This window comes from Diadema antillarum, unplaced genomic scaffold (assembly GCF_040938485.1).
Source record: "Diadema antillarum isolate AM-2024a unplaced genomic scaffold, OU_Dant_1.0 seq00000620_RagTag, whole genome shotgun sequence".
NCBI classification, from domain to species: Eukaryota; Metazoa; Echinodermata; class Echinoidea; order Diadematoida; family Diadematidae; genus Diadema; species Diadema antillarum.
In genome coordinates, this window is record NW_027271543.1 from 1,359,810 (window position 1) to 1,382,057 (window position 22,248).

At 38.6% G+C, this 22,248-nt stretch overlaps 1 protein-coding gene across 1 annotated transcript in view; it reads right to left on the minus strand.

Moving 5' to 3' along the window:
* LOC139736041 (dmX-like protein 2) overlaps positions 1-22,248 on the minus strand; it is a 134,570-nt gene that overhangs the window by 42,743 nt on the left and 69,579 nt on the right. Inside the window, exons 6-9 of the mRNA XM_071646786.1 lie at positions 14,382-14,448; positions 13,179-13,357; positions 10,629-10,811; positions 3,570-3,724 (exon numbers count right to left, since the gene is read on the minus strand). Of these exons, the coding sequence (XP_071502887.1) occupies positions 3,570-3,724; positions 10,629-10,811; positions 13,179-13,357; positions 14,382-14,448 (584 nt within the window). The remainder of the gene's footprint in view (positions 1-3,569; positions 3,725-10,628; positions 10,812-13,178; positions 13,358-14,381; positions 14,449-22,248) is intronic.

The following is a 22,248-nucleotide window of genomic DNA, read 5'->3' on the forward strand; positions in this document are numbered from 1 at the left end:
ACAAAATGTAAAGATGCTACAGACGATAATATACTACTCCTCCCTCATTATGTTCATCAATAAAACTCATCTCTGTTTGCATAAATAAAACTCAAATTTCATGATGAAGATATAGTTGCAGATCTTATCTTTGTGCCCATAAATAGAATTAAATCTTCATGAGGACAGTACAATGTATATCCCTGTAGTTGCTTTTCACACAGCAGCCCTGCTGTGTGATTCATAATCCAGTACCGGGGAAGACATTTCCTTACATCAAAATACAATGTGAGTCTTCATGCTAGAGTCAACGGGGGTATCAAAGTTAGTAGACAATACTATACATAAACATGCCAGAAAAGAAAGTGTATAGGCATACATTGTTAAGAATCAATTTTACCTTTTCCCAAAACTGTGCTTCCTGCAGGAATAACAACAGTCAAAAGAGTGACTACATGATGACAAAGGTACAACTAGATGGAAGCGATGCCTCCCTTCTGGCTTTGATAGCCATTAGCACACAGGAGGTGCAAACAGCTATGCACCGATTACTAAACAACATTTATTTTTCCTTTTCATTAATGCGGTTTACAAATGCAAGCAGCAAAAATCATACAGGTAACTAAATCCGATGTCAAACTGTCAGAGGTAAAAATGACAGAAGTAATCAGATGTTTTGATGTCAAAGGTAGAAAATGCCATGGGCAAGTATAACAACATTCAGACTGGGTAGTATCATAATGTTCAAGCTGCATTAATTTTCGTGTGCCCTAAATGTGAGCTAAAACATATAAAGTGTAGCTGCGGGAGAGATATTTCCTCAGATTATACTACTGGACAGTTTGACTTTTTTTTTTGGGGGGGGGGAGGGCTTGTATTAACATTTGTCACATGAATGAATACATGCGGCAAAGTCATTAACTCATCATTTTGCTCATTCATGGCCTATGCCCATAAGGAGTTAAGATTTTGATTTCATGGTTAGTGGGAATTGTTTCTACTTGTATTGCTGAATTCCAGCTATGGTTTACAAAGGCAAGAGAGACAGTATACTTTGAACACCTGCAGTATTCCTGAAGAACAGGTCACTGTTAACATTAATATTCAAATTATGCATTGTTAGACCTCACTTTATGACAATAATTGTTAATTCAGTATAAAACTCTGATCTGAAAACTTAATCTGATGTGCTTCATACATGCAAGTCATCATTATTGCCTTATCTAATCCCCTTTTTCTCTCTCTTACAAACAAGGACATAAAGTTTGCCACTATGCCAGCAATGATGCGCATCAGCTGGCTTCCCAGTGAATGTGAGAAGAGATGATACAGGGTATCAATTAGCATAGATTTAGACCCATTTCCTAAATGGGAAAGCACACAATTAAGCTCCAGTACAACCTGTAATACAAGCTTAGTCTTGACTTTTTAACCTCACTTTCAAGAACTATAATGATTACGCTCTCTGAGTTTATTTCTAGTGGTGCTGTAACAGCACGTAGGAAAGGAATCATTCTTTCCTTAGAGTAGGGTTACAGCTACTGATCCACAGGCCTAGTGAGAATCTTCGCATTTCAAATGATACCATAGAATCTGAATTAAGGATATTGATACAATGCCAAAAAAAGAGTAAAGCTTGGAGATAGAATTCACACATTTCATTCGACAAATAAGCATTAATGCATTTCTTTTAGTAGGGCCACTGAATACTACATATGTATCATGAGATATAAAAACAACAATAAGCAAAACTACAGAGGAATAACATCATTCATGCTAACCACTATCACATGTTTCTCACCAGGGCTCCGTTTTATCAAAAGATACAATCGATATAAATTTCCTTACCACATAGGCTGCCATAGACATAGAGTTGAAATCAAGTTATCATCTATTTTAACTCTTCATAAAACAGGGCTCTGGTGTGCCTTTGTGATTTCTCTACAACTGCCAGCTAACAATAACAAAAAAAAAAATTGGCTTTATTTCAACTTTATTTCAAGATCAACTTATCAAGAAGCAATTTTCCTTAAAGACTTGGTAGCATGGGGATTGGATGGCCTGATTCATTCACTGCCCACTGGGGTACAACAGCGAATACATACATTAAAGCATGCGCTCATTGGTAATGGACGACTCCACTTGAGATCCTTCTGCTGTGTGTGTACTTACATAGAGATCAGTGATATACAGTGCATATACATTTTAAAAAAAAAGGTTATCCAACTTTGGAGGGCTACTATTTCATAACTGTCAGCTATGGAGAGCTCAATGTTGGTTGTGAGGAAAGAGAAACTCTTCCTCTTTCCATTGGTACCTGAATATGTTGACAAATGATATGCATGACTGAGCACATGAACTTTTAAGACAACAATGACAAATTGCATTTTTACCAAGTTTGAGTGTCATCTTACACACAAATCGTCACAACAAAGAAAGAATCAAAATAATTCATGGAGAGTTATTCGGTTTATAAACTGCACATAAAAGATACAGGAAAAATTAAGTAAGGTCTGTTATTTTGAAGGTTTGTTAATCTGAAAATGAAATAATGTTCGTTAATCCAAAAATGAAAAGAAGATACATACCAATTGTACCTTTGTAACTATGAACTATTTCATTTTTGGGTGATCAAGCCTTTGGAATACCAAACCTCATACCATTTTTGGATGAACAAACCTTTGGAAAAGCAAACCTTATTTCATTTTCATATCAAAACCTTCTGAATAATGAACGTTCAGAATAACAAACTTTCGGAATAGGAACCTTTGGAATAAATATTTGTATGCACTGGCTTAACAACAGATCTGGGCATTGGGACCTGTGTTCTCATAAACAACCCACACTCTCATACCTTTGACCTTCAATGATAAAAAAGTCAGATGTTACAATAGATGTGCATATGTCTTTGTGTGTGTGCAATGTGTGCGTTTTATGAGACTACTCAGTACGGGTTGCTGAGAGTGGTTTGTGGACCATGGATGGGAACATCACCAGTGAGGGCGCCATTCTCCCTCTGGGTTTCAAAGGGGATTTCCTTCAAGCACTCCAGCAATAAGCCAGTTCGTAATTAGCTCATGTGCACATTGGTACAAATGACCTTTCTCTTTTCTCAGTTGGTTAGGCACTTCGTTCATATTCAAAGCAACATAATGCGTACCAGTAAGTTTGTCTGGCGTAACAATTTATGGAATTTGTGTTAAACTTAAAATGATCTTGCATAGCGAGACCACGTGACCAGAATGGTCCATCAAACAACCCTCAGGGGAAGCATCCATTTCTTTGTTTTGTATTGAATACATTCAAACATGTTTATATTCGTAAATACCAGGTTTGCTGTCAGGTGGATGTAATGGCAAGTATCATTTACAAGGATTTCATGAATAATCATTATATGACAGATGCTTATCTCCATGAATTTAAAAACCATCAATCATTTTGGTACGAATGACCTTTTTCTGCTCATGTGCAAAGTAGAACTACAAACTGGCTTACAGACACATACCGGGTAGTGACAATGTAATGGCTCATCCTCAACTATTCTCATACGTTTTGTAGCTCATAACACAGTGCACAGACACTGGGCCTACCTGTGTTGGGGTTGATGGTGGCTGCAATGTGGAAGTGCAAGGGATTTCCCCCGAGGCCGTTCCGGTGCACCTTCCCGTGGTAGTAGCGGTGCAGCTCATGTTCCTTCTTCTGGCTCGGCAGTGGGATGGCGTGCTCCACCTGCTTTCGCTTTTTCCTGGATTTGGGACGAACATGATATGGACAGATACTGCTTGAATGGTGATACATGAGATCTACAAAACACTGCATGTGGTGCATGAAATTTTGTCTGTTGGTGCTCTAACAATCAACACAATCTGAATGCCTAACAGATCTGAGAAATAGCTTTCAAAATGTCAAGTTCCTGATCCAGGAGACTTTCATGCTCAAAGTGTGCACGCTCAGCCTATGATGTCAGATGATCTTTACACAACTCTTTTCTTTTTACATATTGTATGTCAGCATAAAATAGTGTTTAAGCTCGAATATGACACAGATACATCACAGATATCTGCATGGTATGAGACAAAAAGATCAACTAATCCCCAGCTGTTTTCTCATGCTGTGTTGAATAAAAACACTGTTACAAAGCAGATATTAACCTTTAACTCCCCTTTTACATTAACCAGTAATGAGAGAAAGTTGTGAGAGGTGAAAAGCGTGTTATTTCAAAAGTATGGTTTAAACTACATCCACAATGTAGAAGCTATAGTCTGAAACTTGTAGTTTAGGCCATCACTTTATAGATTTTGGTGAGGGGTTTTTATAGCATCATTAGAAAATTCTGACAGTTTCTATTTGTATTTCTCAGAGAACAAGGCGAGAACAAAAGAAGTAGGACAACATGAAAATCTTTGGTCATGAAATGAACCACATGGTTCAGTTCTTTTTACGACCAGTTTGATGTCTCTGTTTACATTTTAGGTACAGAGAAAAGGTTCCACTACAACGATTAGAATTACATGTACCGGCTAACCCATGGCATAATATGAAACCTGGTAAAGAGCATTTGCTTCAATGCTGGCTTGGATATACCGAAAGGTAATAACTACTCTGTTATTAGTATAAAGTGATACTGTTTGGACAGTCTGACAAAAGTTGTCAAAGGAGGGGGCGTGGAATGAAAAAGAATTACTTGGGGTTTAATATGAGGTATAAAATATCTTCCATAGTCTTTAAAGTCATGTCTTAGCATAAGTGGACCATGATATTCTGTTGGTAATGCAATACTCAGTTTAGGTCAGGACACGGTGTTATTCTTTTCACAAATGACAATTGATCGTACTGACTTAATGGTGCCAATTGCTACCGAACTGCTCCCTGTACTTTTCACCAGAGTCACTATCACTTGTAACTTTCGACTCACAGTCCTTCAGACCTGAGCGAGAAGGGTATTCCATGAATGGACTCTGCTTTCAGACATACAGTGATTTACAGTATAAGGGAACATTGTACCGAATAATTGCAAGCTGTGGAGTGGTGAGCCCACAGTAGACTAGCCTCCCATCCAAGTAAAGTATGCAAGCATCATTCACCTCGTATGTTTCAACCCACAATGCAATCTTTGCTTGCGAGCATTCAGTCAACTCTGCACAAACACAGTTTAGGAACCAAGATTCTGCAGCTGCACTATGATGGCATGCTCTTGGCCTTCACCATATTTCAATCATCACTTTTACCTCCCAGCACCACTGGGCAAACATCTATACACTCATCAGCAAAAATATCAAATATTGAATATATGATCCTCATCCCTGAGCTGATCAAAACAATATGAGAAAACAAATACATTTACTAGTTCTCCCAGTAACTTCAAGAGCTGATCAAAACAATATTGAAGAGAAAAAAATCAATAGTTCAATAACTATTTGAGAGTAACCTTCATCACAGTGCTTCATTTAGCCTGTTATGTGAGATGCAAATGGAGCAATTCCCACACATATGCATAAAGTTATACCAAATGTGTAGGTGAACAAAAAAAAATAAACAAAAAAATAAGATTTTGGGCAATTCAGTAGAATCCTTGCAAAACACAGTTCAAAGGATTAGGTGCTGAAAACATAATTGCATACTATTACTAATTCTGTGAAAATGACAGATTACGCCAATATTTTCTGCACACTCAAACTTAGCTTATTTGAGAGTTTTGAATATATTTTCAAGTTGTCTTGCTTTATTAAAACCTGATGATGAAGCATACATTATAAAAATTTTCAATACATATATATATATATATATATATATATATATATATATATATATATATTTGCCCATCGAGACATTCATCTCTCCAGATCAATGCACTTAATCACAAGCCATACATTGCTACCTAAAGATCTGTGTCACAGGTTTTTGCAAGGCAGCTTTGAGTGCCCACTGAAAGTGTCAGGAAAAAGTCTTGCAGAGATCTTTCATGGTGGCAGATAAATGTACACTGTAGGACAGATTGCTTCTCAGCATGACAATGGCATACGCTGAAGACCGACGAAGAAAGAAACTTCGACAGTTTAGGCATCAGTTGAAAATACTACTAGAGTTGGAAGGAAATATACCACAAAGGTACGGTGTAACTTGCAGGCTTGCAAAAAATTGAATTGTAGATAACCAGTGTATAGAGTTACATTTTGTTGGGGGGGCTGAATATGAAAAAAAAAAAAATGGGGTTAGGAGGACATACATGTAGTACTGGGTCGTTGATCTTCTATCTTTTTTTTTGTGGGGGTGTATCTTTTTTGGTAAAGTAGCATAGTTGGACATTGCATTAAATGAGCTGGATTAAAACACACACATACACACTGCAGTGTAGTTTAAATTTGACGCATCACAATGAAATATTTCTATGGGACGTCCTTTAATATCACATTAATGGATAATACAGAAGAAAAACAAAACAAGAACAACATTTAACCTAAGAGTCCCTTAAACTTCATCCTTCTCCAGGACTGTAATGATTAAACATCAAGTAGTCTGATACAAGAATGACCAGCGTAGAAAGTAATAATAGTCAAACTCTACTACAAACTATTCCATATAGTCATATTTCTTTAGCGTTATACATAGAACCAAACGTACGATGATTGACCACTATATGTTTTATATTCTTACATTAATTTACTGTACATCCAAGCCGGATATTATGATTCACTATGTTTTTATTATATTTGATGTACATTCCTTCATTGAGAAGTATGAACATAAATTGAAATTGAAATTGAAATTGAAACTGCTATTAAACATGCAGAATAGCAGCCCATGATGCAATATGCTATTAAACATGTCATTCACATTTAAACTAATGAACTTTATGCAAGCATGTCACAGCTCATGGACTGAATGTGCTTAAAACACACTTCCCTAATGAATGTAACCATCTGACTCAGCAATATTTTTAAAGTACACACAGAAAAGTTTGTTTTGTAGCTTATCACCACCTGGATAAGATGTACCATGATCATGAATCAGCATGTGCGAAACTTTAACACTTATTTTTCTTTTAAGCACACTTTGCCTGGTACCAGTATCTATTGCAACACTTGAGACTTTGTTCTGTACAGGATATTAATCGTGGCTGAAGGCATTTACACAAATGCAATCAAAATAAGAACAACTTTATAAAGGAATACAACTTGGCTGTTGAAAGCACATGGTGTTCAGTGGCTGTTTGTACAGAAAAATATTTTGGTGATGCGATGACAACATTATTTGAAGAGAGCTTCTAAATTTGCTTCATGCATGAAATGTTACAAACCATTTACAGTTTCTCTTGAGATCCATCTAGTACTGCTCCTATATCATTTCACTAAAGCTAATCAAAGACTAGATGTCCTGACATTTTTTCCCCATTTGGAATTCATTTCTTTGAAAGACATGAACACAAACACTTGCGGTCTTTTTGCTTACAAAATATCTGTGGAGCTTGAGATACGGGCATTGGTGTCATAAAGCTCTAATAACCATGACCATGTAAAATGATTTATTCACTCAGCTACATTGTAGGAGCCTATATCACTATTCACTTTTGCTGATATTGTTTAGCCTTAACCCAAGGTTTCATCATTCTGCTGCGCCAGTTTTGCTGCTGTGACTCAAAGCAGCATTTTCTCTGGACACGTACATGTAACACTGTAAAACGAGGAATGTTTGCGTGCATTTTAATTTGGTGAATTCTGCGAGAGCCAAGATTCGCAAAATTAAAATGCACATGAAAGTTTTTGTCTACACTATACACATTGAATGGTAAAGGCAACTCGCAAAAATTTCATGCCGTGAAAAATATCGTGTTTTACAGTACCCCTTGAAGGATTCCTACAGAGACATTCAATTGTGATTGAGAGCCACAAAACTAATGTGGCCCACACTTCACATAGTGTTAGAGGCATTAGATGCATGGCATATCAAAAGTTATGCAGGGTGCATGCCACTGGAACAAAAAGAAAGAAAAAAAAAACTATGACGAAAGTACAAAATAACCAGTGAATCTCTGAAACAGTGGGAAAGGGCTTGACTATGCAAGCAAGGAATGAAGAAGTAAACGTGCAGCAAACGTGGCCAAACTTTGTCAGCCATTCGACCCCTGACAATATTAGCGCACATGATGGAAAAAAAAAAAAACGTAAGAAAACACAACATTCCAGTTTTTTTAACTGCTTGCAAAGGTTCTAAGTGAAAAAGATGACAATAAAGAGCAGAGAATGAGAAAAAGAAATGACTGAAGAATTAGAATGTAAAGAATTTCAAATTCTAATAGCAGTCGAACTGACAAGGGGCAGCTTATCCAGAAAAGGAAAAATTCTGTTACCATCATACAATATCCAAGCCTAAAAACAAAATCAGGCAAAGATGAAGTCTGTACTAATATTGGCATTCTTATGATACCTAAACTGCCTTCACTTTCACATACTTCACAGAAAAAAGAAGGAACATATAAAACTTTTGTCAAAATGGAGAAAAATGCAAGAAGAACCAAAATCGGTAATTTCAAAGAACAAAGCAGTCTGCAACTTGCTCATAAGTGTACGTGGCATTTGCCAGAAATGCAGCTTTATGCAATAATGTTAAAAAAAAGTAAAGAGCAAAAGGAAGATCCTGTTGTGTGGCTGGCAGATGGCTGTTAGTTTGAATTGTGAGCCAAACTCAAGCTCATAATTGATGATTATTCTCCACTGGAATTGTTTGCAACAAAATAAGATATCACTGTAAAACTGAGAATGTAATCAAATGATTACTAAGAAAAAACTAAAATGTGCTAACTTAGAAAGAAACTACAAATTACTGCAAACATCCTTCTGCCATCTGCTGGATGAAACATTGAAAATTTGGTTAGTGTCAGCAGTAATTAATGCAAAACCTAAATGTGGACCTAATCTTACGGTGAAAGATTATTACATGTACAGATGATTTAAAAAAAAACAACCAAAGAATCAGTTTTTAAGATAGGAAGATAACAAAATAGCAAATAGAAAGATAAACGAAGTCATTTTCAGTGATTTACCAAGAGACCTATGTCAAGCCATTACCATGCTGTTGCTATAGCAACAAGGCATACAATCATTCTCACAAAACTGCATGAGACAATAATTTCCCAAATGACATGCCATTCACAAATGATGAACATTCCCAAACCAGGCACATCTGTTCTGTAGCTTACATCACTGAGAGGTTCAAGGTACCTCTGAAACAGGCTAGCTCTTATCTCATCACATTCGTTTGATTGCTTGTTGATGTTTTGTCATTAGCAACATATCTAAACTTTTTGTCAAGGTGTAGAAATACAAACACACACACAAATACCCACATGTAAATTTCCATGTATTATTCATTTATGTGAGATTTAACATGCTTTCAATCTTAAAATTACCTACATCACACAAATTATTTGAACTCATTTTTTTTCTTTATTAGTTTGGTGAGTGAAAAAAAAACAAAAGAGTTTGGTTAGAAACATATGAACGTTTATATGAACGTTATGTTCAGCATGTTCGTTCTGATACATTCAACACTGTTTTCTAGATGTAGAGAAGAGAGAAAAATATCTGTGGTGCACTGCAAAGTTCCAAGTAAGTGAGAAGAAAGCAGTGATATATTAGATGTATTGGGGGTAAAAAATAGAGAAAACAAAAAGCCACAAAGTAGAGAGCAAACCTCCTTCCAAAAATGGAAAGTCTGAGCAAGCACTACTCCCACCAAAGACCTCAACAACCCTGGATCAATTCCCTGATAGACCCACTAGACACATTGTAATCTCTTCCGGTCAAGGACTTACTCATGGCTGGTCAATGATGAAGCTGTGTGGAAATCAACCTCATCCTCGTCACTCCTGTTCAGAGTGGAAAATTAATATCAGCATCCCACAAAAAACATCAACAAACACATATGAAACATTTGACTACACATCCTCTCTGCACATAAAAGAATTAAGAAAAAAAAATGGAATAAGAATGGAAGAACAGTCATAGCTTGATTGCTGACTCCATCACTGATTGTTAAAAAACAAGGTGAGCACTACTGATGATTTTTCAGAAAACTATCTCATATTCACTGAACAAGAGCTTCAGAAATGAATGCTTGCTTGCTGTACACACTGTAAATCATCTGATATTGTGATGTACAGCTTATGAGAGTACTTTTCACATGCACACACAAACACACACACACACAAAGATATGGTGAATGTTTATGATGAATAAAGTGCAGAAGTAGCAACATCTCATACAAATCTCTTCTTATATCTTGCCTTTGGATTTATCATCATGTTCAGACATTACGCATTTTGTTTTAAGTAATGTAATGGTGAGACTCTGCATTCATTTATCAAATCTGTTAAGAGACTTCAGGTTTACAAAGTTATCTTTAATGTCTAAACTACATCACTGTGACCTAATGTATAAAGAGATATTTGCACTCTGGTGTGGCTGGAAAAAAAAATTGAACAAATTTACAGATGAGCATATGGGTTATTCCACTCCTCTCCCACACCCAGGTTGGAGGTTATGACTATTCTTGATTGCACAGGGGTGCTACTGCCACAACGCCCTTTCCCCTCCCCCTCCCCTACCCTCCAACAGAAGGGATCAGCACTCTTAACTTTGCCCCCCTTGTACCTGGGTTTGATGCTGAGGCTGAACTGGGGTCTCTTGCTGGAGGCATGCTCCTTGGAGTTCTCCACATGCTGGCTGTACTTGGAGGAGCCCTTGGATGCGGTGGTATCCGGTAGGAGCGTCTCGCACCACAGTCGGCAGATGTTATCTCGACACGATGTGACCAGGACGTTGGCGACAGCTCCACTGAGAGGGGATGAAACAAAGGGATAAAATTCCAATTAAAAAGGAATTAATCCCATTCACTGTAGCACCATGTAAACTCGATGAGGGCCATCTCATAAAGGACTTACCATATCACAGTGATATTAACTACTGAAAAAACAGAAATTTCTGTGTGCATGAAACTTGCAAATTTTGCGCGGAGCCAAGATTCGCGATATCAAAAAGTGTGTGAAAGTTTTTGTCTACATAATGCACTAAATGAGAGTGGCACTTTGCAAAAGTTTCATGCTGCAAAAAGGCTGTTGGCTCCCATTTGCAAAAAGTTTCATGCCACAAATGTTTCTGGTTTTACAGTGTAGCAACAATGAAATTGGCAACTGGCAGATTATTTTACCTTGCTTTGCTCTCAACATTGCTGAATAATGGTAAGCTGCTACTTTACAGGGTCATTGTTGATTCTTATGCTACAGGGTCAAGGACACCACCTCCAATCCAGTGATGGCCCATATAGCACATGGAGGATAATATCCCTTTGTTTTAATAAATCCATTGAGAACTGCCTGATTTTGCTACAACATGCATTTCCCATAGACATCTGCCCGAGTATACTTGGGACTCGTCTTCAATGGGTTAATATGTGAAAGTACATTCTATTTGACAGATAAAACATGGTTTCTATAGCTGTGGCTCTACAGGGAGGTATTCAACTCAAGCGAATGACCACAAATTTGAATCTCTATTTGTTCCCCAAGGGACAAGGTTCCACATGTTTTGGGGACAAATGTGCAATACCCAAAACCCTCATGTTCTATATAAGGATGGGATGTTTCTCATGCACTCCTGAAACGAATGGGCAATAACATGTACTGCTACATTTGTCAAACTTTCTGAAACACCATGACAAAAGGTTGAATGGAATACAGTCCATTTTTTGTTTATTTGTGAAGTAAGCGCATACATGACCTCTGACATACATGTAGGTATTAGGCTCTACAGGAGACTTCTGAGGCAAATACTTTCAAATTCTTTCTCAAAGCAGAACTTAAAACAAAATATCAAAAAACAGCAAAGTTAAACATCATCTAGCCTCAGCATGTCCATCCAAAAATATTAACATGAAAACAAGTGCTTGCAATCAGGCCTCAAGAAATCATTTGATATTCATCACTAGCAATGACCACGGCTATCCAGGAATACAACCCTTCCAAAGTCTCGTCTATTTATGGACGGTCATCGTCAATCTCCCGATAACGATCAACTGCATATATCGGTTGGCCAAGCCGCAAAGATCTTTATCACGGGCATTTTCATCATAATATTTCCATCTTTCACCCGGCACATTTCATCGAGGCACGGTGCAGGCACCTGCATGCGAGCTCCTTCGCCCCCCCCTCCCTCCCCCCCCCCCCCCCCCCCCCCCCCCCCCAGCTGGATGAGTTCTGACAGGATGCTTTAACTCTCCAGCAAAACTTTTCATGGCAAATCCTGCTAGGGGACACGGGAGCATGCCTCCACCAGGAAACGATCATTAGCTATATGCGCCTTGAAGATTGCCTGATGAATGATCCGCAGTACACAGCTTCCATCTATTCCACCTTGTGCATTCAATGTATGCAATCGACTTGTATTACTTTTTACTTTGAGGGAAACATGATGATGTATATGCCGACAGATGCCTAAATATATCCGTATATCTATATCTATTCATTCAATTATCCATCCCTCTATAGCTCCTTATCGCTCTCCCTGTCAATATTTCTCTATATTTATATTTACTTTAATAGATAAATACATGTATGGATAGACAGGCACTACATCATAATATATGATATATATATGCGTATATAGAGAGAGATTGGCAGATAGATAGGTATAGATAGATCAGATAGACAGACAGATAGATCAGATAGATAGAGAGAGAGAGAGAGAGGGAGAGAGACAGAGAAACAGACAGAGAGAGAAAGATGGATAGATAAGGTGGTAGATGCTTCCATGTTGGTCCGATGCTATCTCCAAACTAGAATAGTTGACCTTGGGTAATATAACTGTATGATAGGCACTATATATAGTTGAAAGTTTTATATTCTCACTTCAGCTGATAATCATGGGCAAACAAATACAGCTCTCATTGAGAAAGATTCATGAAACCCATACTGTTACACACTGTCATGCACTACACGTTTTCTTCTTTGCTCGTTGTTACCTTGGATAAGACTGTGACTTCTGCACAAGCGTAATGTAAATTTCATTTCAAGAAGACTTGTCACAAAGATATCCTGAGATGTACATGACAAAAAAAAAAAAAATCAAATTTCCTGGCAATGAATCCCCTATCCTCCCCCCCCCCCTCCTCCCCCGGCAATCGACTTGGCCATTCTCTTGTCTCACCTCAGCATGTACTTGCTGGTCTTCCGCCAGGAGAAGCCAGTGACCGCCCTCGGGTGGGCGATGTAGATGAAGCTGTAGCTCTCGGTCTTGTTACTGTCCCGCTGGGTCCCCTTGTCCGACGGGCCGAGCCCCAGGTTGGGGTGCCGGTTCTGGTACCAAATCTTCACCAGCCTATCAGCCTGATGTGACAGGGGATCAACCAACATGATTTCAATTCAAGATTTTCAGAGCATCTGTCATATAATAGCACGTGTTAGAACTGCTATAAGTAACAACATTTTTGTATAAAGTGTTTGTATAGAGTAGGTAATTCATTCAAATACAGAAGTAATTTGACATGATGCTATCACACAATCTATGACCTCCTTCTATTATGAAGTATACTGCACAATAGGACAATGACGATTTTGTGTGTGGACCAGTGGTGGTAAGTCACATAGCATTTTAAAGAGATAATCAAAAGACAAGGGGTGTAAGGGAGTGCCAAACCATGAAATCTGACTAACAATGTATATAATGACATTGATCAATGGAAACGACGAATGAATATTTACAAAGTTTTCGGTGACTGTAATGATAATTTACATACATACGTATCAAGCTGGAACAATGATGAGATCTACATCTCACAGTACATAGAATTTACACAATACATTTGCATGTTTCCTGTTTATTGTCACATTTCTACTCTGGGTCACAAGATCAGAAGTTTTATGAATATTCATGAAATCTCTTGCCAATCCCGTGACACTTGGCAGCAGTATATGCAGTTTCACAATGTCTTGGGGAACTTCTGAAATATTAAAAGCATAAATATTTTACCATTTGCAGATGAAACAAAAACCCAGCAGTACTGCTTTAGAATAGTTCTGAAATGTGAGTTAGGGATAGAAACAACCACTGTAAAAATTTGAAGCGGTAAAATCTATGTTAAGTATTGTTAAATATACAAAATGTGAACAATAGTTATGATAAAAATGTTTCCAGACTAAACCGTCTACAGTTACGGTTTATTGAGAAAAGTACAGATACCACCTCATATTTTAGGCTTTATAGCAAAAGTCTTATATGATAGGATGTTTTGTGACACAACAGACCTACACTATATGCATTAAATGTCATATCTTAAATTTTTTTTTTCAAATCACTGTTCCCAAAGGTAAACTGGACCTTTAAAGGGACTCAACTTTCAATACGACCTACCTTGCCCGCTGATGCAAAGAACTGGCCATCTGAGGAAAATTTGAGGTGGTAAATAGCTGTAGCAGTCCTGGAAAAAGATGCAGACACAAGAATGTATAAAAGCATAATTTCTTGAAGTATGAAGATGATTTGGATAACATCCCAAAAGCAAACCACACATTTTACTCCCTTTTCATGACTATTGGAAAGATGATATCAGAACACAAATGTGCCTATAAAATTAATGCAAGCAGTCAGATTGTTTTGTTTGTTTGTGTGTTTGTGTGTGTGCAAACTAAATTAAAAAGTTGGCTAAGGATTTGGATGAAACTTGCAGGATAAGCTGATAATGACACAAGGAACAGATAATTAAATTTTGGCTGTGATCCAGGAATTTTTAATGAATTTTTAAAGGCTTTTTTAATCTTTTGGTGGAAGGGTCAATGAACTTGGGAGTTCAAGCTGCGCGTAGTAGAGGTTTGCATATATATATATATATATATATATATATATATATATATATATGTGCTCTGAAGTGTGTGCTTTGCTCGGGCAAGGCGCTGCACAGCTGGAAACTGATGACATAAAAAACTAGAAATGTCGCTACAGCGACTGGTTATACCCCCGTCAAACAACATTTCATAAGCTTTGGTCAAAACAACATTTCATAAGCTTTGGTCAAAAAACTGAGAAAGTAGTTAAATCCGCAAGATCTTTCCTTGATCTTCTGCCATTAATATGCCGTTACCATGGCAACGTACTTTAGGGTACTGTCGAAAAATGCGTCTTGCACATCTACAACCAAAGGCACACGTCTGTACCAAGTTTCATGGAAATTGGGCAAAAACTGAGGAAGTAGTTTGCAACACAAAATTTTCCATCATTTTGGCTCATAATATGTGAGCTGTTACCATGGCAACATACTTTTTGTCACTATCAAGAAATGTGTCATGCTGACCTATATCCTAAGACAAACATTCAATATGAATTCCATGAGAATTGGAAGAACACTGATGAAGCAGTTTTGCCATGAAGCATTTTGCCCTATATTTTACCAATAACATGCCGTTACCATGGCAACGCACTTTTTGCCACTGCGGAAATATGTGTCTTGCACATTAACATATTCAGATGAACATCTGTACCTAATTTCATAAAAATTGATCAAAAACTGTGGAAGGAGTTCGCGACGCAAGATTTGTACCCATTTTTGCCCATAATATGCCGTTACCATGGCAACGTACTTTTGGGTACTGTCAAAAAATACGTCTTGCACATCTACAACCCAAGGAACACATCTGTGCCAAGTTTTATGGGAATCGGTTGAAAACTGAGGAAGTAGTTCGCGACGCAAGATTTGTACCCATTTTTGCCCATAATATGCCGTTACCATGGCAACGTACTTTTGGGTACTGTCAAAAAATACGTCTTGCACATCTACAACCCAAGGCACACATCTGTGCCAAGTTTTATGGGAATCGGTTGAAAACTGGGGAAGTAGTTCGCGACGCAAGATTTGCAACGGACCGACCGCCCGACCGACCGCCCGACCGCCCGACCGCCCGACCGCCCGACCGCCCGACCGACCGCCCGACCGTCCGCTGATTCCTATATACCCCCTTCAAACTTCGTTTGGCGGGGGTATAAAAAGGCTCCTACAACGTATTTGGCGAAATTGGGCATCATTTTCAGCATGCTTGTATGGGTGGAAATCACTGATCTCTATGGAAGAACAAGATCAAGTGGTAGAAATGAGCTGCTTGGCAGAGGTCTGCACTCTCAGAGCACTTCTCTAGTTTCGTGTCTGCTGCTCTATCTCTTGCCCCCCCCCCCCTCTCTCTCTCTCTCCCTCCTGTCTGTGACCACCTGTTATTTTGCCTTCATCCTTCTCTCTCATTCTTCCGTTTAATTTTCCTTTTTATCACTTTAGTGGTTTCCATCCTACTGAGCACCTCTAATTCATTTTTTTCCCCTCCTTCTTTAAATCAACCGATCTAACTCCCCGTCCATCTGTCTATCAAACAATCAATCTATCTGTCTATCTGTTTACTTATCACACTACCTCTATCTATTTACAGCTCTCCCTCTCCACCACAGATTGCCAAAATCTCACCAATCACACCTTCTCCATCTCTCTGCACTTCATCCAAGAGATGAAGAAAAAATAAAACATAAGCAAACAAAACAGAAGAGCCCCTGTGGCCCTTCTCAATCCTCCTCCTGCGCTGCTCCGCATGAACCCTGGCATTTTGATCTGGCTAGACGCGCTACTCTCATTTGCAAGTCTCGATTCATCACCGAACCGATTCAATGTTACCCCGGCCAAGACTGCAGTTGGTATCTCAAAGGTTCCAAGGACAAGTAATAGAAGATGTGTGTCACTGCCCTCAAGCACACGCATGCAAACACTCCTTCCTGCATGTTTATGAAATTTCCTCTCTACAAAACTCTACTTCAACTTGCCTGATGAGATTTACCTGCATCCCCCCCCCAAAAAAAAAACAACAACAACAACAACCAACAACATCATAGTTCAGAGATACTGTATGTCTAGTGATGTGTGCATGTAGATATACACATGAGGAAGATCGGTTTACATATTAAAACAGATTGTGTCTGAGTTAACTCATTCACATTTGTTACTGTTCACATCAGTGATATAAAGTAGTCCAACAGCTTCAAAAATATGTGGGTTAGAAGATATCCTTGCATATATATCATTTGGGTGCATTAAATAGTCAACATTTCTGGAATAAATGGCGGAGGGGGGATGTATCCTTAGACCCCGTTTACAGTGCGGGGCTGGGCCGAGCCGCGGCTGAGCCCCGCAATTTTGTCCGTTTACACTGCCGGGCTCGGCCGCGCTTTTCATTCAAACCTTTCAATATTTTGTCGTAGTGGTGCTCTGCTTGTAAACAAACGCAATTTGGTATAGTCTGGTTTTCAGACCCTTTGCCAACTGGATTCCATGGTTACGAAGTTGCCATTCGGGCAAAGGCCTTCGCCGAAGGAAAAATCCTTTGCAGGACAAAACCACCTTAAACTATACTAGTTTTCGACGTTGATGGGGTTAATATCCTGAATAACGAAATAGTACGGGCAGAGGGTTTGGAAGCCAGACTAAAATTGGCCGCGCATTTAGCCCAGTTTGCGTTTACACTGAGAGCCTCGCACTGTAAACGGGGTCTTAGTTATCTTTTTCAATATTTACTTCACATCCGTACTAGCTCAAATTATGACAGAAAAATATTTCAGGGTCATTGGATCTGAAGTTTTATGGACACCTATAATCTCTCTGCAACAGCCATTATTTGGCACGGATAAAATTGAATTAACCTTTCAGTGAGAAATACGATAAAATGGCATGTTCCGTCCATCTAATCAGAGCTGATTCAAAACACCAGGACAGAAGCCAGAAAGATGTTGTGAAAGCTTACTGACTTTATGTCTGGCTTTTAACTCTCAGCTTGCCAACAGTCACAATTTTGCTCTGGACATTTAATACACACAAATCCTATACAGCACCAATCTGTATCATGGCATGTAAGGAGTTAAAGGTGCATGGTCCCCGTGTTTTAGTCAAATGCGTACGCGGGCGCACGGCGCAAGTTTCCTATAGAGACCTACGCTATCGACTTCTTTTTGCGCTTACGCTTTGGCCCACTTTCCCGAGTCCGAAGAAGTCCGATTCACTGTAGTCAGTGGTCCGATCACAGTTCGGCTCATGATTCGGCTGAGGGGGATCACAGCTTTAGCAAACTTCTTTTGTGATGTCATAATAACAAGCACATATGCACGCACCCTGGCATTACTACAGACTGCGCGATGCGCAGAGAAGACAACAAAGGCAACGTTACTTAGCAACACCTACGCACTTTACTCTTGATGACAGCTCTACTTCGGTAATCTTCGGCAGTATCATCAACAGCGCCATCTACACTACCGGGACTATGCCCCTTTAAGAGCTGGATATCATGGCCGCCTTCAGTTACAGGTGGTGGCCCACTCACGAATAGAATCAATCATGGGGGCGTGATTCTCACACAAAAAATACCAGCAAACAGATGACACCAAATATTCGCATGGTATTCTCATCACCTCAAAGTCATACCTACAGCGTAATACTTCTTCAATGCGTGAAACAGATATTTGCATCATCTGGATAGCAAAAAACAAACAAGCAAACCTCCCAAAACATGTTTAACTCCCCGGGATATTTTCCCTCTCATTTGGCACTAAACCCTTGAGCTCTACTTTCATTGTTTTTTTTTGTGTGTTTTTTTTAATATTCTGATTTCAAATGCCTTCAAGGAATGAAATCGAGTTGAAAAGGAAACGGAAAAGGAGTGACTGCTAGAGAAAACTCTATTGTTATTGATGTTTATATCTATTTGCAGGTTATATTTCACTGGACCTTCTGGCTAGAAAAGGAAATAAAAGAAGAAATACAAGTGTAATATCCTCAGGATTTATACATTTGTCCACAGATTAAAAAGAAAAGGCATCAGGAGCCAAAGAGAGGCTGCTTCCAGGGACATGGCACCCACACTTGACATCAATCCTACGACCTTGAGACTTTCCATTGTCCCTCTAGTCACATTGAGGGGTTTCAGACTTACAAGAAGAAACTCATTTGTAGTCATTTTCTTGCAAGGTGTTTCTAAAAGTAAAGAATTTTCAGCACTGAAAAGCAATTTCTTACTGACAGCCAACTACACGTCGCTCCATACAATGGCCGAGTAGTAAACTCAAGTGCCTGCTATCAAACTAAATATGCCCCTGGCAGGTACCAGAAGTGACTTTAAGGTAAAGCTGGGCTCCATCTCTTCAATCACACCTTGGAAGTCTGACCGTTCAGACTGTGAACACGCACCCAGAATATTGAGGAGACTTCGTTCGGAAAAATAAACCCCTCTGGATCACAACTTGCCCACCATGATTGGAGAAACTCAAGTCAAGAGTGCTTTCAGACTCACTCATTTGTTGCCAAGAAACATGTTTCAAGAGTGCTCACGGACATGCAAAAAACTCAAGTAGCATAAAAGATGTTTCCAAATAAACTAGTAGTTGAGTTCTTGTTGAAAGTGAGAAAGTCTTCATTGCTTGTGCAATGACACACTCTGATTCATCTACTCAAACAATTCAAACAGCAAACAGGAGAACATGTTTCATCACTTCCCTCCCATTGCTTTCTAGGGCAGATCAAGGTGATGGCCAAGACATTCAAGGGAAATATCACTCCATGCAGAAGCAAAAGTGAAAACTGTTACAATCTTTTTTTTTTTTTTGTATTGGACTGATTTCAGTGAACTTCCCATATTAACCCGACGAGGACGAGTCCCGAGTATACTCGGGCAGGTGTCCATGGAATATGTGTGCTGTAGCAAAATCAAACTGTCCTCAATGGGTTAATGAAACTTGCAGATTAAAGTAATTTTATGTAAAATTATGTCCCAAACTATCCACATTATTATATATTTAAGATGGCCCTGTCTGGTGTGAAAAATTGCAAGAAGTTTCTATGACCCATTATCTCCCGTGTTTAAAATATAGCTGACCTTCATAAATACAGAACAATTAACAGTAAAGTGAAGGCTTAGTCAAAGTCAGAGAGAAATGGAACTGCCCAAAAGTGATCAGAGTCAGCAGGAAGGGAAAAAAAAATAACAAGACAGTTACTGCAAAGATACAAAAGGGACAAAAAGGTCAATGGTCAAGGTCAAAGGTCATACAATTTTGGCTGAGAATGCCATTTTCCAGTCATACCTTCATCCAGGATTGTCTTTAAATATGGTAATATGTGGTAGAAAATGAATAGATATACATTTTTTTTTTAATGCAATGACTGGGATAAATGTCAAAGGTCAGGGTCAAAGTTTCCTGCATTTCTTTGTTCATATAATGAAAAAAAAGGAGATAAAAACCAAGAGCGACTTGACAACTCTTCCCACATAATCTTCTTTCCGCTCTCGATTTGATCCACTCTCTGTAATCAGTCTAAATTCCTAGTTTTCCCTTACTTCAATAGCCAGTCAAGTTTTGTTTAACCCTTCTTAGAAGCTTTTGATCTGTAGTTTCAAAAACTCTTCAATAAAATCTGACAAATTACAATTCGTTTTTGATAACTGCCTCTCAATCTTTGACCTTGCCCTTTGATCTTACCGCCCCTTGACCTCAATACCCCCAAGTAAAAGCAATCCAAATTCTCAAGATCTCATACATTACACAGACTGATCTAACTATTAAGACATACAGTCCTACTTATCACACTAACCCAGTGTAATCATTACAAATCATACACACAGAACCTGTAGGTCCTTTTATCACCACTAGGTGGCAGTGGTTTTAAAAATAGCAAAGGATCTGTCATGACTTCCAAGAGAGTTTTCAAAATAATCCAGCATCTCTCTCCCTCCACCCCCACCCCCCCCCCCCTTGAAATAGAAAAGAGAGATTAGAAAGCAATCAACAAGTGATGTGCAGTCACTCTGTGCGTAGCTTGTTACAGGAATGACTCTCAGGCACTCTCAAGGAATGTCTTACTTAGTGAAATTAGATCCCAAGACGTAATTTAGCTGTCTTCTCCTCCTACCTGTTCACCTCTTCACACCGACATTCCAATGACGGCAGCCATCATGACTGGCATATTAGCAATAGTTTTCTTCAGGGAAGCAATTAATTACACCTGTATATCACCCTACACTTTCTTTTCTTTAAAGCCTGCACTGTTTTTTATTTTATTTTATAAGAACAATTATTAAGCAAACAAGCCACTTAAAATTTGCTATCTACCCTGCACGTATACCGAATATCGATACTGTGAAAACAGATACACTGTTGTACAAACATAGAATGAGACAATTATAACAATCTGAAGATCACTGTGCCATCCAATAATATGGTAATATATTACTGCAAAAGTGGAAACTTTCGCAGTGTTGAGATTTTTGCGCGTTTTGCCCAACTGGAAACTAGTTACGTGAAAATAAAAGCACACAAATATTTTTGCTTGCCATAAGTTCCAGTATTTGAGCCCTTGATTCCACAGAATTAAAAACACGCGAAAGTCATCTTACCCGGCTAAGCGCGAAAAATTACCCAGCTGCTGCGAAAATATCCACTTTTACAGTACCTCACAAAAATAGCCTTCTAAAACGTGACATGGTGACAATATCTCAAATCATTCCTATTTTGAACTATTAAAAAAGCAAATTGGCAAGAATAAAAATTTCCTGAATTTGCATATACATGTATATTATATCTCATGTCATTTTTTCCATGGAATTATTATTCCCCTGAAGGTGAACTCTCTTTCAAAGGCCACTGCTTTCCTAAAAACTGGACTGGGTAGGGCAGAGTACTGTTTATGCCATATATTCAGTGAGTCAAATATTTCAACAATGGGGACTTCCCCGCAATTTCTTGAGGTGTTAACTCAATTTTCAATCTGGAATACAGAAATGGATGGAGAAATGTACAAGTGCACGTTGTATTTATGTTGGGATCAGAGTTAACACATTTTGCAGGTTGCTTAAATTTGCAATTAGCACCTAACTCGCAAAATATGAACCCTACGAAGTATACAGCATATGCATAGAGTATTGCTTACCCACATTTGTGCTGGTTAACACTCTTAAAACATCGATATCAGCAAAGTTCCACGAGAACCATAAGGGCAATACTCTCTGAGTTGTAAACATCTCAGTAGGCGATTTGATTCCCAAATCAGGGAGGCTTTTACGCTCTTTCTTGTCAGGATATGAAGAATCAGAGAGACTTGGCACCTCTGCTACTTTGTACACTATAAAGCAGGGATACTCATTTCTGCTATGGATCATGTCCTAATGCACAGGAATCATGAAATAGTATAGTAATGTACCACGTGTAC